Source organism: Narcine bancroftii, chromosome 1 (assembly GCF_036971445.1).
Source record: "Narcine bancroftii isolate sNarBan1 chromosome 1, sNarBan1.hap1, whole genome shotgun sequence".
Lineage (NCBI taxonomy): Eukaryota > Metazoa > Chordata > Chondrichthyes > Torpediniformes > Narcinidae > Narcine > Narcine bancroftii.
The window spans coordinates 98,557,155-98,576,036 of NC_091469.1; the positions used below are offsets into that span (position 1 = coordinate 98,557,155).

The following is an 18,882-nucleotide window of genomic DNA, read 5'->3' on the forward strand; positions in this document are numbered from 1 at the left end:
GTTCGCGACCATTATGAGTATGGCGGCCCGCAATTGCAGAGATCGGGCCTGCACATCGCGCAGCAGCAGACCCGGACAGAGATCACTAAAGGACAACGAACCAGTGGGGGGTAGAAGCTGGGGCAGCATCAGATGGCATTGGTCAAGCTGCCCAGCTAACTCAGCAGGAACAGGCTGGGGAAGAATGGTTGTTCCCGCCCGCTATTGTTATTCATATGGCTGACTCAATCAATCAGCAAAAAACGGTGGGAACTTGAAAAGTATAAAAGCAGCCTTTCTGTTCCTAATAAGGCAATGAGCTTAACCTGCCACACTGTGTGAGTGTGTGTTTCTTTGTCGTGGTCGGCTACAATTGGTGACCTCTACGGTTTAGAAGGAATCTAAACCTAGCGATGGAGAACGAAGCAGCAGTCAGCACAGTCGGCCTGAAGCTCCCAACCTTCTGGACAGTTCAACCCGGCGTGTGGTTCGACCAGACAGGGTCCAGATTCGTGGCATCACAGCAGAGACCACCGGTACTACCATGTGGTCAGTGCACTGGATCTGCAGACTGCAGACAGAGTGGCCAACTTTATCCACAGGCCACCAGCGGAAGGCACTTACACTGCCTTCGACGAGCTATTAACTGAGACATTTGGACTCTCGTGGCGACAGCGAGGTGCACGTTTGCTCCACCTGGATGGGCTAGGAGACAGACCCCCGTCGGCACTCATCAATGAGATGCTGGCCCTCCTGGGAGATGAGCAGCCCAGCATCATGTTCGAGCAGGCATTTCTGGAACAGATGCCTGAAGACATCCAACTGCTCCTGGCGGATGCGGATTTCACTGACCCCCAGAAAGTCGCAGCACGGGCAGACATTCTGTGGAAACAGAAACAAAAGTGTTCGGCTACCATGGGGCTCGTAAAGAAGTCCCGCAATCAGACTAAAGCAGTCCCAAGCAAGGAACAGCAGACAAGAGGCAAGAGAGAGTCCAGCGACAGATGGTGCTTCTACCACCGGAGATGGGACACAAAGCCCCGCCAATGCCAAACCCCCTGCAAGTTCCAGGGAAATGACAAGGCCAGCCATCGCTGATGGCCACGATGGCTGGCCACCAAGAGAGCCTCCTGTACATCTGGGACCACCTGTCCAGCAGACCTTTCTTGGTGGATACAGGAGCATATCAGCATGATACCCCCGAAAGGGTTGGACACTAGGCGCAGGCTAGCGGGACTCACATTGAGGGCTGAAAGCAACAGCAGTATACGGAACTATGGCACTCGTAGGGCCGAGCTGCAGTTCGGGGGCAGTAACTTCTTGTGGGAGTTCACGCTGGCCGCAGTGGAACAACCACTCCTCAGAGCGGATTTCCTGCGAGCCCACAGCCTCCTAGTGGATCTTAAGGGTAAGCAACTCATCCACACCGAGACCTACTAAACCATCGCACTGAGAGGCGCTAGGTTTCCGGCAATACACCTGGACTCCGTCCACAGTTTGGAGGATGAGTTCTCCAAGGTGCTAGCGGGATTCCTGGCAATCCATTCCCCTCAGTTCACAGCGGAGATGCCTCAACACGACATCAGACATCACATTCTGACCAAAGGCCCACCTCTCCATGCAAGGGCGAGACGATTTTCCCCCTGAGAAGCTCCGACTGGCCAAGGAGGAGTTCCGCAAGCTCAAGGAGTTGGGTGTTGTTCAACGGTCAGTCAGCCCATGAGCCTCACCCCTGCATATGGTGCCTAAAGCAACTGGGGGCTGGAGACCATGTGGCGACTATCACCGGATCAACAAGGCCACCATCCTGGACCGTTACCCCGTGCCACACATCCAGGATTTTGCAGCAAACCTCACGCGGCAACAATATTCTCAAAAGTGGACCTCGTGTGAGGACATCACCAGATCGCGGTACATCCTGATGACATCTCTAAGATGACCATCATCACTCCATTTGGGCTGTTCGAGTTCCTGAGGATGCCATTCGAGCTCAAAAATGCGGCACCGACATTCCAGCAACTGATGCACGCAGTGGGCCGAGACCTGGATGGTACTTTCGCCTACCTCGACGATATCCTCGTGGCAAGTAGAACCCAACAGGAACACCTTCAGCTCCTCCGAAACCTCTGTAGTCGTCTGCAGGAGTTCGGCCTCACCATCAACCTGGCCAAATGCCAGTTTGGCTGAACACCAATGACCTCCTGGGCCACAGGATTACCAAGGACGGGGCCACACCACTGCCCGACAAGGTAGAGGCCATCCACAGCTTCCCAAAGCCCGGTACAACCAAAGGTCTGCAGGAGTTCGTGGGGATGATAAACTTTTATTGCAGGTTTATCCCAGCAGCTGCCCAAGTGATGCGCCCTCTGTTCATCCTGATGTCTGGCAAGGAGAAGGACATGACCTGGGACGACGAATCCGCACAATCGTTTGTAGAAACCAAAGAAGCCCTGGCCAAAGCTGCACTCCTGACCCACCCCAGACCAGATGCACCCTCAACCCTCACAGTCGAGGCCTCAGGAACAGCGATTGGTGGAGGCCTGGAGCATCAGATAGAAGGAAATTAGTACTCACTAGCTTTCTTCAACAAACATCTGCAGCCCCCTGAACAATGTTTTTGATAGAGAGCTGCTGGCACTGTACTTAGCCATCCGCCACTTCTGGTACTTTCTTGAGGGAAACCACCGACTTTCACCTGGCTAAAATCTCTGATCCCTGGTCAGCCCACCAACAGAGACACTTCTCTTACATCTCAGAGTACACCATCGACGTCAAGCACATTTCGGGCAAAGACAACGTGTTCGCAGACACCTTGTCAAGACGCAGCATCCACTCCCTGGTCAACGGTCTGGACTTCGCAGCACTGGTAGAGGCACAGCAGCAGGACGACGAGATCCCGCAGTACAGGACCGCTGTCACAGGCCTTCGGCATCACAAAGTTCCAGTTGGTACAGGTACTACCACCCTCCTGTGCACGTGGCCACCGGGCAGGTTCGGCCTAATGTCCCAATGGCATGGAGGCGATGAGTTTTTGACTCCATCCACGGTCTGGCACACCCATCCATCAGGGGTGGGCCAAGGAGTGTATGCAGTGCCAAAGAGTCAAAGTGCAGCGACACACCAAGGACCCCCACAGCCTTTCGAGCCAACGGAACGCAGGTTTGATAACATTCACGTGGTCATAGTGGGACCCTTGCCAGACTCTCAGGGTTTCTGCTAACTGTTCACACTGGTCAACCGCTTCACCCGGTAGTCAGAACCAATCCCCCTGGCTGACACATCCACCAGGTCCTGTGCCAAAGCACTTGTCACGTTCTAATATTGCAAGATTCGGACTGCCACAGCACATCAGTTTGGACCTAGGCACACAGTTCACCTCCAGTTTGTGGATGACATTGCCAACCTGTGGGGTGCTCAGCTACACCATACGATGGCATACCACCCGCAACCCAACAGCATGGTGGAGCGTTTCCACAGGCACCTCAAGACCACCCTCATGACCAAACTCAAGGGCCCCAACTTGGTGGACGAGCTACCATGGGCACTACTGGGCATCCGAACAGTGCAGAAAGAAGACCTCCATGCATCCTCCACTGAACTTGTCTATGGAGCCCCACTCACGGTTCCACAGGCCAGAGGACAGCACGAGGAGACAACCACCTACCTGGACAGGCTGTGCGAAAAGGTCAGTAACCTGGCTCTGATCCCACCCTCCAGACATAGACAAGCCAAGTCCAACATCTCCAAAGAACTCAAGGACTGTGAGTACGTGTTTGTACGCAGAGGATCCCACCATTCACCATTGCAGAAGCCATACGAAGGTACCTTTCAAGTCATCCGGAACAACGGAGCCACCTTCGAGCTGGACATCAGTGGTAAATCAAAGGTCTTCACTACAGATAGACTCAAGCCTGCCCACACAGAGCCAGCAGAACCGTGGAGACACCAACACCTCGACGCAGAGGCAGACCACAAAAGACTTTGGGGACTTTACCTACGGACACTATAGACTGTAATGCCGGTTCTGGGATGGGGGTCATGTGGCAGCCCACAATTGCGGAGATTGGGCCGGCACATCGCGTAGCAGCAGATGTGGACAGAGATCGCTAAAGCGACTCCCAGGACAATGAACCGGCGGCGGGGGTAGAAGCTGGGGCAGCATCAGCCCTAAAATAACTCAGCAGAAACAGGCTGGGGAAGAAGGGCACTCTTATGCATGGTTGTTCCCACCCACTATTGCTATTCATATGGATGACTCAGTCAATCAGCAAAAAACGACAGGAACTTGAACAGTATAAACGCATCCTTTCCGGCCTGTGTATGTGTGTGTGTATGTGTGTGTGGAATTTGAACAGTATAAAAGCATCCTTTCTGGTCCTACCTAATATGTGTGTGTGTGTGTGTGTGTGTGTGTGTGTGTGTGTGTGTGTGTGTGTGTGTGTGTGTGTGTGTGTGTGTGTGTGTGTGTGTGTGTGTGTGTGTGTGTAGAGATTAAAGAGGAGATGCTTGCTGCCTTACGGTTCCTATCTTAGCAATTAGCTTTTATAATGCAATTTTTACAGTTGCCATGTGTTAGTGCACTCACCGAATACACCCTCACAGTCCAGGATATGGAACCCATTGTGCATGCATGCAGTAAGCAGCAGATTCTGACTTGGATGCCACTTCACTCTCCACACACCTCCCTGAACATGGGTATCTGCCAGTGGCTGTTTCATCTGCCGGGAATCCCAGATAAGAATATGTTCATCATAACTGGAAGGAAAAAATAAAATTAATTTGTTTATCACCCACTGAGACAATTCAATTTATTTCAATAGCCACCCAATTCAAATGTTGCAAAGACAATAATTAAAGAACCTTATTATGAGTGAATTAGTTACAAGTTCAAGTTTAAATATACAATATGCTTTAGGTTTATTTCTCGTGAATTTTTAAATGTAATCTTTCTTCTCAACTTTCTATTTAACCATTATACCAATCACAGGACAACTGCTGCAAAGATGGGAACTTTAGAAAATCATGAAGCCTCCAAGTAGTTTCCCATGGATAAAATGTGTTTACTCAACATAGTCATGAGTCAAACATTTTGAATTCGCCATGATGCGCAATTCCACAGATATCTTCAGAGAACAAAGAGTAAAGATCTTCTGATTTTAGAATGTAGTAATCTTACCTTCCGGTTGCCAGTATGTATTGCTTATGCGGATTGCTTTGGATACTGCAAACTCCCATTGAATGCCTGAAAAACAGAATATTTGTTTGAGATTCAAATCAAATAGTGACCGGAGGTTTTCCACTTCCCTTTAAAACTTCAGAATGGTCAAACAGCAAAAGCTGCCAGATTCATTCACTAATTCGTATCACATCAGCTATCTAAATTTGCATTGTAGTAAAAGTGGTATTATTGAAGGGGAAAAATGGAGGTTCAAAGAGAGAAAATATCGATCAGGCTTCAAATTCTTCATTATAATCCATTGATCTCTGTTCAAAAGTATGTGGGTATACAGGTAGACCCTGACTTACGATCTATGCGACATACAAACGATTTTTAAAAAAATATATATATTAAAAAATTTAATTTATACAGTTTATGTTGAACTTCACAAACTATAACAGGGATACAGGGCATGTAAGAGCCAAAATGTGTGTACTTACCTTATTAGTCTGTGTCAGGAATCAAGATGACCATGCCCAGCCCAGGGACCACAGAACAATGACTAACAAAGTAAGCAAGGACCAGAATGTGAAAAGATTCACCAAGGTTAATCGACAAATTCAGAAAGCTTTAAGTTGTTATCGTCCAATGTATGATGAAAAAATGATTTAATTTAAAAGTTTGCTTTAAGACTTTGGTACTCCACGGACGGAAGCATAATTCCGATTTGTGTCCATTCCGAGATACAACTGATTCTTCGATCCCTATTATGGTCGTAAGTCGGGGACTACCTGTGGATGGAATACACCATTGAGTTCTGAATGAGGTAACTGTAGAGATTGTGGAGGCATTGATACTGATATTCCAGGAATCAATGGAGTCTGGCATGGTTCCGACGGACTGGAGGAGCATGAACGCCACTCCGCTGTTTAAGGGAGCAAGGTGACAGAAAGGAAATTATACACCTATTAGCCTGATGTCAGCGTTTGGGAAGCTGTCAACGATGAGATTACGGAATTCCTGGATGAATTCCTTAAAGGAAAATCATGCTTGACAAACCTATTGCAATTTTTTGAAGAGATCACAAGTAGGAAAGACAGAGGAGATGCAGTGGATGTTGTGTATTTGGACTTTCAAAAGGCCTTTCACAAGGTGCCACACACAACAACATGAGAGTAGGAATACTCTGGTTGGCTACCAGTTACCAGAAATCTTCCACAGGGGTCAGTGTTTGGGCTGCTTCTTTTTACATTTTACATAAATGATTTAGATGATGGAATGGATGGTTTTGTGTCTAAATTTGCAGATGATTCCAAAATAGTTGACTGGGGAGGTGGTTGCTGAGGATATCAAAAGGCTACAGAGAGACTGGGATAGATTAGGAAAATGGGCAGAGTTGGCAGATAAAATACAGTGTTGGAAACTGTACGGACATGCACTTTGGTAGAAGAAATAGATGGACAGACAATTCATTAGATGGGGAGAAAATTCAAAATTTGGAGATGCAAAGGGACTTGGGAGACCTTGTGCAGGATACCCAGGTTAACTCAGTGGTGAAGAAGGTGAATGCAATGTAGGCATTCATTTCTCAAGGGATAGCATACAAGAGCAGGGATATAATGTTGAGACTCTATAAAGCACTGGTGAGATCTCACTTGAAGTACTGTGTACAGTTTTGAGTGCCATACTTGAGAAAAGATGTGCTGGCATTGAAGAGGATTTAGAGAAGATTTACTAGTCTAATACCAGGAATGAAAGAGTTAATATACAGTATGTGAGGAACGATTGTCAGCTCTAGGACCATAATCATTGGATTACAGAAGGATGGGGAGGGCCTTATAGAGGAGTGGGGTTGAGTGGATGGATGGATGGATCAGCTCATGATTACAATGGTGGAGTAGACCCGAAGGATCAATGGGCCCTCTTCTACTCCTATCTCTTGAGATCTTGTGTTATTATTTATAGATAGAATCAGGACCCACACTGCAGTAGGTAACATACCAAAGTTGTGAAAAATGCTCAATCAAATCAGAAGATCTGACACAACTATTTCACCAACCAAAAGAGAAATATGAAGTTATTGTTTTGTTCGTCTTGACCAGACTCATTATTAACAATTATGGTGGTGGAGAGGGTTAGTCCTTTCAGGTTCTTGGGAGACCATGTATGGTGGACCTTTCCTGAACCAGCAGAGTTAATAAAAGCGACACACTAACAACTTCACTTTCTAACTAGTCTGAGAATTGTCATGTTGTCAAATACTCTGTGAAAAGCATTTTGACCAATTGATCACAATTGATTGGAAACTCGAGTGCCCAGGAATTCAAAAGGCTGCAGAAAGGGGCACTGACCTCCAGTCCATTAAGTCGAACCCCTTTTTCAGCTTCATTTTAAGGGTTTTATGGTATATCCAGTGTATAAGCCAACCCCAACTTTCTCACTGCCTGAGGTGCACCGTTGCCCCAAAGCTCATGATGCCTAAGATGGGCCATTGACCGGAGTACACGTCGACCTCTATTGATCGCGCAGATTGAGCTCCTGGGCGTTGGCTGGAAGGTGATTGCTATCATGGAGGGTCCATTGACACAATGTAGTATGTGATGAAAATATGAAGCAAGCTTTAAGTTGAAAGTCATAGATTAGGCCAAGAAAACCAACAACTGCACTGCCAGAAAATTTGATGTATATGAGAAATTGGTAAAGAGATTGGAGGAAGAAAGAATTTAAGAAAAATACCAAAAAGACAATATTCTTTGAGAAAAGGAATGACTCGTTGGCCAGAGTTGGAAAATCACGTGTAGAATGGGTACGTGGGCATAGGCAAGATTGCTACGTAGTCACCCAAAATAAAATACAAACATTTACACTGCAGTGAGCCAAGTTGCACCCAGACCTCAGTAATGATTTTGAGGCTACAGTAGACTGGTCCAATAGTTTCATGAACAGGAAAAATCTGGTATTATGCCAAAAAATACAAAAAGATCTTGATCATAAAGTTGTACGGTTTCACCAATTTATTACGTGGAACTAGTAGAAACACTAGTTTGCATTGGCAAATATCGGAAACATGAACAAAATCCCCATGAATTTTGACATAATAGGCAACAGTGGAATGGAATAGTGTTAAAACTGTGCAAACCAGAAGTACAGACTACGAAAGGACCAGATTTACCGTGGTGTTATTGTGCATGGCCGACAGGACAAAGTTAAGACCCATGGTAATCCTCAAATGCTAAATTAAACCGAAAATGAAATTCCCTGCAAGTATTTTTGTACATTTTCATAAAAAAGGGTGTATGGATGAAAATGGTGTAAAACTATGGATAGACAATGTGTGGAACAGGTGGTTTACACAAAGAAGAGTTTGCTGGTATGGGATATGTTTTGTAGCCGCTTAACTTAGAAAACTAAAAGTAGATTAGCACTAAATAATACTTACATGGTGGTTATCCCGGGTGGTTTGACATCTATATTGCAACCTCTCAACATCTGCTTGAACAAGCTATTCAAACATCATGTGCATGAGGAATGGAATACATGGATGTCGAGTGCAGAAAAGTCATTTACAAAATCACTTGATATGCTGTATAACTTCATGCTCAAGGCATGAGACAAAGTTTAAGTAGAGTCTGTGATAAAATAATTTAAAAAGTGCAGTATCTTGTACAATTAATGGCAAGGAAGATGATTTATTGTGGAACACTGACTACAAAGCTGAAACTGCCTCATAAGATACAGATTGGGACCCATATCCTTTCTTTGGCTTGGCTTCGCGGAAGAAGATTTATGGAGGGGAATGTCCACATCTGCTGCAGGCTCGTTGGTGACTGACAAGTCCGATGCGGGACAGGCAGGCACGGTTGCAGCGGTTGCAAGGGAAAATTGGTTGGTTGGGGTTGGGTGTTGGGTTTTTCCTCCTTTGTCTTTTGTCAGTGAGGTGGGCTCTGCGGTCTTCTTCAAAGGAGGTTGCTGCCCGTTGAACTGTGAGGCGCCAAGATGCACGGTTGGAGGTGATATCAGCCCACTGGCGGTGGTCAATGTGGCAGGCACCAAGAGATTTCTTTAAGCAGTCCTTGTACCTCTTCTTTGGTGCACCTCTGTCTTGGTTGCAATGGAGAGCTCGCCATAGAACACGATCTTGGGAAGGCGATGGTCCTCCATTCTGGAGACGTGACCCACCCAGCGCAGTTGGGTCTTCAGCAGCATGGATTCGATGCTTGCGGACTCTGCCAGCTCGAGTACTTCGATGTTGGTGATGAAGTCGCTCCAATTAATGTTGAGGATGGAGCGGAGACAGCGCTGATAGAAGCGTTCTAGGAGCCGTAGGTGATGCCGGTAGAGGACCCATGATTCGGAGCCGAACAGGAGCACGGGTATGACAACGGCTCTGTACACGCTGATCTTTGTGTGTTTCTTCAGGTGGTTGTTTTTCCAGACTCTTTTGTGTAGTCTTCCAAAGGCGCTATTTGGATTGGCGGGTCTATTGTCTATCTCTTTGTCGATCCTTGCATCAGATGAAATGGTGCAGCCGAGGTAGGTAAACTGGTTGAGCGTTTTGAGTTCAGTGTGCCCGATGGAGATGTGGGGGGGCTGGTGGTCATGGTGGGGAGCTGGCTGATGGAGGACCTCAGTTTTCTTCAGGCTGACTTCCAGGCCAAACATTATTGTTTAAACAGTGAGAGTATGGATGCACTTACTGCCATCTTTGCTTCAGACAATGTTAGTGATTTTGAAGGGTGCTAATTGTGTTGTTTTCAATAAAAATTTCAATGAAAATCAGTCGCAGTCAGGTTTTTTTTTCCGTTTTTCAAGGGTCGACTTGTACGCCAGATCAGCGTAGATTGGATTCTGAGGTGAATTTAAGGTCTCAAAAGTATATTTGGCGTACAAGTCAACCTCCATTTTTTGAGAGTTTTTTTGGGTTTCACAACTTGACTTACATGTCAAAATATATTCAGAACCTTCTGAATTTGGAGGATTCAAGTGTAGCACTAGATGTCTTTATCCTTTCACTCTGGATCCCATGCTGGGTCCTGCCCTGGTGATAGGGTTAAAATTTTCCCATGAAGCTTTTATGACAAGCAGGTTTGAGATGGCCCATATATTAATTCCTTGTGGATAAAGTTTTTAGTGAAATATTGTCCTTAGAGCTGTTTATTGGACTAATGAGTGACATGAAAGGATTTTTCTTAGAAATAAATTAAATTTTAAATTTAATGGAGCAGCACGGTAGGTATAGCGGTTAGCGCAAACGTTGTTACGGTTCCAGCAATCGGGACCAGGGTTCAAACCCATGCTGTCTACGTTCTTCTAGTGTGTGCATGGGTTTCCCCCCACTATTTGAAACATACCGGGGGTTGTAGGTTAATTGAGTGGCACGGACTCTTGCGCCGAAATGGTCCGTTTCCATGCTACATGTCTAAATTTTAAAATCGAAACTCAAGTTACACCATAAACCTGGACTTACTGAAAACTGATTAAATCTGTTCTCTTCCCCAGGTACAATGCAACTTTTCAAAATGCTTAAATCCTCACCCGGGCATACAAATTTAAATAGAACAGGCTGTTCAATAGAACAATCCATTGCTATGCCACATACAACAAAGTAACACATTAAATGCACGAGTAGCAAATTTTAAATGAATTATGCACATACCTGGTATTGATAAAGATTGGCCTATCGATTCCCATCCGCATGTCCCAACCTTTCAATTTACTATCATCACCTCCTAGAGAAGGGAAAAAAACAGAAATACAGGTATGTACCGCTTGACGTCCACGATACGTTCTGTGAAATTGGGCGTTATGCGATGTGGACATTGTGTGAATACCCTATTATATATTTAGCAAAGCTATATGGGAGAGAGTAGTGTGCCTGTAAACTTTTTATTTGTAAGTAGGGACCAACATGGGGCTGTGCGCAGAGAGAGGGGCAGTGGGATCAGTGTGGGGAATGACACGGGGGCCGAGGGCAGAGCGGGGCAGTGGGATCAGTGTGGGGAACGACACTGGGCCGTGGTAAGAAAGTGGGGCAGTGGGATCAGTGTGGGGACTGACATGGGTCTGTGGGGAGACCGTGGGCAGTGGGATTAATTTGGACTGATGCAGAGCAGTAGGGAGAGAGCAGATCTGTTTGGGTATACGATATACAATTTCCTATAGCTAGTGATTGCTTTTTCTACATTGCTGCGGACCTGCTCACTGTTACTGATTAATTATGGGACCATAGACATATATGCAGCCAGACGTTGCCCAAACGAATGTTAAACGGCGCATGCCTGTGAAAACAATACATCACACTGACTGAGCTAAGCAGCTCAAAAGAATACATTCTGAAAACATACTTCTCTCTCCTTCCTTGAACAGAGAAGATCAGCATTAGTGACAGTCGTGGCAAATTTTGACAGCTCCCCTGTTGTAAATGTGCAGGTCAGGACAGGCAGGATCTGAATTTCCTGCAATACTTCTCTTAAATATATTTACTACCAGTATACCTGACTTAGATTTACCTGACTTAGATTGCACATGAAACCTCTGATTGCCAATTTGTTAGCAGATCTCAGCAAGACTATCCTTAAACAAAAAGTGTGTCCTTTTAGAGAACAGGAACAATACACAAAAATGTCTGAGGAACTCAGCAGGTCAGACAGCATCCATGGAAAGCAACAAACAGGCAGTTGACTTTTTGGACTTGAGCCCTTCATCACAATGCATCATGGTAGAGATCCTTGCTAAGATATTTACACCTTAACCTCAGGTAAAATGAGACCAAACAAGAAAATAACCAATGTTATGCTTTATTTAAAAAGGGCAAGCCAGGCAACTACAAGGCAGTGAGTTTGAGGTCAATGGATGGAAAATTGCTGGAGTGGATTCTGAGGGACAGGATCTACCAGTGTTTGGATAGTCAGGAACTGATTGAAGTGAAGGCAGTCAGTGAGGATTTGTGGGAATCCATTTATGGGAGAGTATATCTCTTGAATCTGATAGATTTTTTTGATGAGGGCAGGATAGTGAAAATTGTATATATTGACTAGCAAAACATTGTTCATAAGCCCACCCTGCTGTCCATCATGACATCCACGTCATCTTTGGCTTGGCTTCGCGGACGAAGATTTATGGAGGGGGTAAAAAGTCCACGTCAGCTGCAGGCTCGTTTGTGGCTGACCAGTCCGATGCGGGACAGGCAGACACGATTGCAGCGGTTGCAAGGGAAAATTGGTTGGTTGGGGTTGGGTGTTGGGTTTTTCCTCCTTTGCCTTTTGTCAGTGAGGTGGGCTCTGCGGTCTTCTTCAAAGGAGGCTGCTGCCCGCCAAACTGTGAGGCGCCAAGATGCACGGTTTGAGGCGTTATCAGCCCACTGGCGGTGGTCAATGTGGCAGGCACCAAGAGATTTCTTTAGGCAGTCCTTGTACCTTTTCTTTGGTGCACCTCTGTCACGGTGGCCAGTGGAGAGCTCGCCATATAATACGATCTTGGGAAGGCGATGGTCCTCCATTCTGGAGACGTGACCCATCCAGCGCAGCTGGATCTTCAGCAGCGTGGACTCGATGCTGTCGACCTCTGCCATCTCGAGTACCTCGACGTTAGGGGTGTGAGCGCTCCAATGGATGTTGAGGATGGAGCGGAGACAACGCTGGTGGAAGCGTTCTAGGAGCCGTAGGTGGTGCCGGTAGAGGACCCATGATTCGGAGCCGAACAGGAGTGTGGGTATGACAACGGCTCTGTATACGCTTATCTTTGTGAGGTTTTTCAGTTGGTTGTTTTTCCAGACTCTTTTGTGTAGTCTTCCAAAGGCGCTATTTGCCTTGGCGAGTCTGTTGTCTATCTCATTGTCGATCCTTGCATCTGATGAAATGGTGCAGCCGAGATAGGTAAACTGGTTGACCGTTTTGAGTTTTGTGTGCCCGATGAAGATGTGGGGGGGCTGGTAGTCATGGTGGGGAGCTGGCTGATGGAGGACCTCAGTCTTCTTCAGGCTGACTTCCAGGCCAAACATTTTGGCAGTTTCCGCAAAGCAGGACGTCAAGCGCTGAAGAGCTGGCTCTGAATGGGCAACTAAAGCGGCATCATCTGCAAAGAGTAGTTCACGGACAAGTTTCTCTTGTGTCTTGGTGTGAGCTTGCAGGCGCCTCAGATTGAAGAGACTGCCATCCGTGCGGTACCGGATGTAAACAGCGTCTTCATTGTTGGGGTCTTTCATGGCTTGGTTCAGCATCATGCTGAAGAAGATTGAAAAGAGGGTTGGTGCGAGAACACAGCCTTGCTTCACGCCATTGTTAATGGAGAAGGGTTCAGAGAGCTCATTGCTGTATCTGACCCGACCTTGTTGGTTTTCGTGCAGTTGGATAATCATGTTGAGGAACTTTGGGGGACATCCGATGCGCTCTAGTATTTGCCAAAGCCCTTTCCTGCTCACGGTGTCGAAGGCTTTGGTGAGGTCAACAAAGGTGATGTAGAGTCCTTTGTTTTGTTCTCTACACTTTTCTTGGAGCTGTCTGAGGGCAAAGACCATGTCAGTGGTTCCTCTGTTAGCGCGAAAGCCGCACTGTGATTCTGGGAGAATATTCTCAGCGACACTAGGTATTATTCTATTTAGTAGAATCCTAGCGAAGATTTTGCCTGCAATGGAGAGCAACGTGATTCCCCTGTAGTTTGAGCAGTCTGATTTCTCGCCTTTGTTTTTGTACAGGGTGATGATGGTGGCATCACGAAGATCCTGAGGCAGTTTACCTTGGTCCCAACAAAGCTTGAAAAACTCATGCAGTTTGGCATGCAGAGTTTTGCCGCCAGCCTTCCAGACTTCTGGGGGGATTCCATCCATACCTGCTGCTTTGCCACTTTTCAGTTGTTCGATTGCCTTATATGTCTCATCCAGGGTGGGAACCTCATCCAGCTCTAGCCTTAGGGGCTGTTGAGGGAGCTGGAGCAGGGCGGAATCTTGGACTGAGCGGTTGGTACTGAAAAGAGATTGGAAGTGTTCTGACCATCGGTTGAGGATGGAGATCTTGTCGCTGAGGAGGACTTTGCCATCTGAGCTGCGCAGCGGGCTTTGGACTTGGGGTGAGGGGCCGTACACAGCCTTTAGAGCCTCGTAGAAACCCCTGAAGTCGCCAATGTCCGCGCTGAGCTGTGTTTGTTTGGCGAGGCTAGTCCACCACTCATTTTGGATCTCCCGGAGTTTGCGCTGAAGATGGCTGCATGCGCGACGGAAGGCTTGTTTCTTCTCTGGACAGGACGGCTTTGTAAGGTGAGCCTGGTGGGCAGCTCGCTTCTTTGCCAGCAGCTCCTGGATTTCCTGGCTGTTTTCGTCAAACCAGTCCTTGTTTTTCCTGGAGGAGAAGCCCAGTACCTCTTCAGTGGATTGCAGTATGGTAGTCTTCAACTGATCCCAGAGGGTTTCAGGGGACGGGTCCGTGAGGCGGGTTGCAACGTCGAGCTTTGCTTTGAGGTTTGCCTGGAAGTTTCCTCTCGCTTCGTCTGACTGCAGTTTTCCAACATTGAACCTCTTTCTGGGGGCTTTATTGTTCCTGGGCTTTGGCTTGAAGTGAAGGTTGAGCTTGCAGCGAACCAGCCGGTGGTCAGTGTGGCATTCCGCGCTAGGCATGACCCTGGTGTGGAGCACATCTTGTTTGTCACTTTCTCGCACCAGGATGTAGTCCATGATGTCACCCTATATATATATATATATACATACACACACACACACACACACACACACACACACACATATATATATATTCATACATATATACATACACACACACACATATATATATATATATATATATATATATCCCCTTTCTTTGCCTTGGCTTCGCGGACGAAGATTTATGGAGGGGGTAAATGTCCACGTCAGCTGCACATATATGTAGTCATGTTAGTCTGATGGTATTAAAAAATGAATCCAGCACCATGTCTCCGAGTCCTAACGGTGTACGTGCATTCACAACAGTGGCGATGAGGAATTAAACAAAACCTACACGTGCTCCATGCTCCAGCCAGGGGAAGGAAGCAAAAGAATAAAGGTAAAAAGTGACTACCTAGCGAGCTCCTCAAGTTCCCACCAAAAGAGCGCCAAGATGGCAGAGGAAATATTCGGAGAATTCAACAAAGCAAATGAAAGTTGGGGTGATTATGAAGAAGGTTTTAACCATTACTGCAGAGCCCATAATATTATTGAAGCCCCGGTAAACTGAAAACATGTCCTATTCCTCAGCAAAACATTTGATCTCCTTAAAACTTTGCTGTCCCTGGAGGACACAGGAACAAAGATGTACGCCAAGCTATCCACAACACTGGGGAACCACTTAAGCCCCAGACCACCAGTTAATGAAAGGGAATGATTCTATGAAAGGAAACAAATGCCAGGGGAGGCAGTAAGTGAATACCTAGCAGCGTTGCGTAAACTGTCCAAGCACTGTCATTTTGCGCAGTTTCTGACTCAAGCACTTTAACAGATTAGTGATAGGGTTGGCAGATCGCCAAGCAAAGCAAAAATTACTGGCAAGAGATGACGAAGTAACTCTCGAGATTGCTTATAGAACTGCCTGCAGCTTAGAAGTGGCAGACAAAAATTTAGATGTGGGCCAACAGCGCTTCCGTTGGGGGAAAGGCAACCAACGACCAGAAAACTGTTTCTTCAAAAATTCCAAATGTCACCGCTGCAAGAGAAAAGGACATATCAAAGCGAAATATCCAATTAAAGAAACAGTAAAACATAGCTGGACTCAAAATGCTGATAATAACCACCCAGCTAGCAAAGAGACTGGCCCTAACAATGAACATAGGAACAGCTCTGAAGATTTCTTTAGGCAGTCCTTGTACCTCTTCTTTGGTGCACCTCTGTCACGGTAGCCAGTGGAGAGCTCATCATATAACACGATCTTGGGAAGGCGATGGTCCTCCATATACACACCTGTACACACAGGCCATATACACACCTGTACACACAGGCCATATGGAATTTCAGCAACACCTATGATTTTTCAGGCTACATGGACAAATTACTACACGTTATTACCAGTGGAATGTTATCTTGATGATATCATCATCGCAGGACGAAACAACAAGGAACACTTACAAAGTCTTGAAATGGTGCTACACAGACTACAACAGGCCAACATACAATTACGATAAGTACATCTTCATGCTGCCCTCAGTGGCGAACTTGGGATTCACAATCGACAAGGGGTACGAATGGATCTGGCGGCCACAAAAGCCAATCGCAAAGCCCCATGCCCAACCAACAAGTCGGAATTACAGTCCTTTCTAGGTCTTATAAATGACTATCAGAATCCTATCCCTAACATGTCTGCACTATGCAGTCCCCTAAACCGCTTACTCAAGAAAGATCAAAAATGGTACTGGAATATGGAAACTAAAAACACAGTTCACAGAAAATGGAGAGCAACCAGTTGCATATGCTTTACGGACATTAACTGCAAGAGAAAGCAATTATGCACAACTAGAAAAAAGAAAGATTAGCAATAACTTTTGGTGTAAAAAGATTCCACGAATACGGAAGAACTTTCACCCTAATCACTGACAACAAACCTCTAAATTTGATTCTGGTCCCCCACAAAGGGATACCAATATTAGCTGCAGCCAGAATTCAAAGATGGGCCATGCTACTAGCCATATACAACTACGAGGTCAAACAAACCAGGAACACTCAACAGACTACCCAAAACTGAACAAAAAGAAGACAGCAGAAGCAGCAGCGATCAACCAAGAACAACTACAGCAACTGCCCAGATGATCAGCAAAGAAACCCAAAAGGAGGCAACGTTAAGCAAAGTTATACTTCAGCCTTAATGGATAGCCAGAATCTGAAGTCATACCAGAAGACCTGAAAGCTTATTTCGCACGCTGCCATGAACTATCAATTGAAGAAGGATGTTTACTTTGGGGTACCCATATAATTATCCCGGCAAAATGGCAAAACACCATATTATCAGAGCTGCACCACAACCACATAGAGATGGTACAAATGAAAGCGCAGGCCTGGATGAATGTTTGGTGGCCATCACTAGATAAAGATATTGAAGCAACAGTGAGAGAATGCAAAACATGTCAGTCAATGAAGCCAAAAATGCCGCAGGCCGAGGCCAACCCATGGAAATGGCTTTCCAGACCTTGGCATCAGATTCACGTAGACTTCGCGGGGCCATTCATGGGAGAGATTTTCCTTATAGCGGTGGACACACATTCCAAATGGCCAGTAGTTTCGCATATGAAAAACACCAAAACTGATTCTACAACTGAATGTCTATAGACCATATTTGCCATATACGGATTATCTCACGAATTGGTCATGGACAATGGATCCCAGTTTACATCAGAACCTTTCAAGAAATTTATGTGCGACAACAATATCAGACATATTCTTTCGGCACCCTATCACCCAAGTACTAATGGGGAGGCAGAATGCTTTGTGCAAACATTCAAAAAGACGACGAAAACCAAAAAACTCCTAAATGCCTTCTGGACTCTCAGAACTACAGATTTCCTATTGGGGTACACAAACACACCACATTCTACAAAACACACCCCAGCAGAGTTGATGTTTAGCTGCAACCTGCGGAAAAGACTATCCACGATTCACCCTGATCTGGGCCTCCATTTAGAAAAATCCACATCACCACAAACTTTACCTAGAACACTGGAGATGGGCAAGAGAGTACTAGCACAAGATTACAGACAATACAAAGTCCCATGGGTGGTAGTTGAGCCCCTGCTCATACTCTGTTGTAGTGGGAGACAGACTATGGAAACAACACATTGACTAAGTGTGGTCACTGTCTGACACTGTCTACCTCAAGACCTGGAGGAGGAAGAACCAAACCTGCCCTGGCCTGCCACGGCAATCCAATCCCTTGGGCCAAGTGAAAGAGGGGTGGACATGGGTAGCCCAGTAACTATGACAACCAGCCCAGCATGTAGAACCCTGGAGGCCAGTGAAGGCCGGGAGTCGCCATCAATGGGTCCCATCCACAACAGCCCTGAGCAAATACCAGTCCAGCATGCCACGCCAAGGCGGTCCAAGAGAGAAAGAAGGCCACTCGAGCTCTTTAAGGACTATGTTTCATAATTATTATTATAATCACTCAGTATATGTACTCTAATACGCATTAATAGTCATGGGCCCGATGGTAGTTAGAGGATGGTAGTTGAGCCCCTGCACATACTCTGTTGTAGTGGGAGACAGACTATGGAAACAACACATTGACTAATTGCAGTCACTGTCTGACATCGTCATGATGTCACCCCTCCATATGTATATCTTTGTATGTCAGTAGCCATGTTAGTCTGATGGTATTAAAGAATGAGAAAAGCACATCTACAAATCCTAATTGTACATGTCCCAGATGACAGGGTGGTCAGAAAGGTTAGATCACTTGGGATCCAAGGAGAACTGGCCATCTGGATTCAAAACTGGCTTAGTGGAAGGAGGCAGAGGGTAGTAGCAGAAGGATGCTTTTTTTTTATTTGAAGAGTGTGACCAGTGGGGTGTCTGTCACAAGGGTCCGTGCTGTATCCACTGCATGTTTGTCTTCTATATTAATGATTTGGATGGCAATGTAGTTAACATTATTCATAAATTTGCGATGGCATCAAAATTGGTTGCGCATTTGATTGTGAGGAAGGATATTCAACTTAACAACAGGATCTAAATCACTTGGGAAGATGGGCCAAGGAGTTGCAAATGGAATTCAATTCTGACAAGTGTGAGGTATGCATTT

The 18,882-nt window shown here is 46.1% G+C and overlaps 1 protein-coding gene across 7 annotated transcripts in view; it reads right to left on the reverse strand.

Annotated features, from left to right (window-relative positions):
- Nucleotides 1-18,882, reverse strand: part of dph7 (diphthamide biosynthesis 7) — a 69,608-nt gene that overhangs the window by 14,764 nt on the left and 35,962 nt on the right. For all 7 annotated transcript variants that reach the window (XM_069933247.1, XM_069933229.1, XM_069933207.1 and 4 more), the window contains 3 exons: nt 10,794-10,866; nt 5,156-5,221; nt 4,565-4,734 (listed from right to left, as the gene is read on the reverse strand). In XM_069933247.1, the coding sequence (XP_069789348.1) occupies nt 4,565-4,734; nt 5,156-5,221; nt 10,794-10,866 (309 nt within the window). The remainder of the gene's footprint in view (nt 1-4,564; nt 4,735-5,155; nt 5,222-10,793; nt 10,867-18,882) is intronic.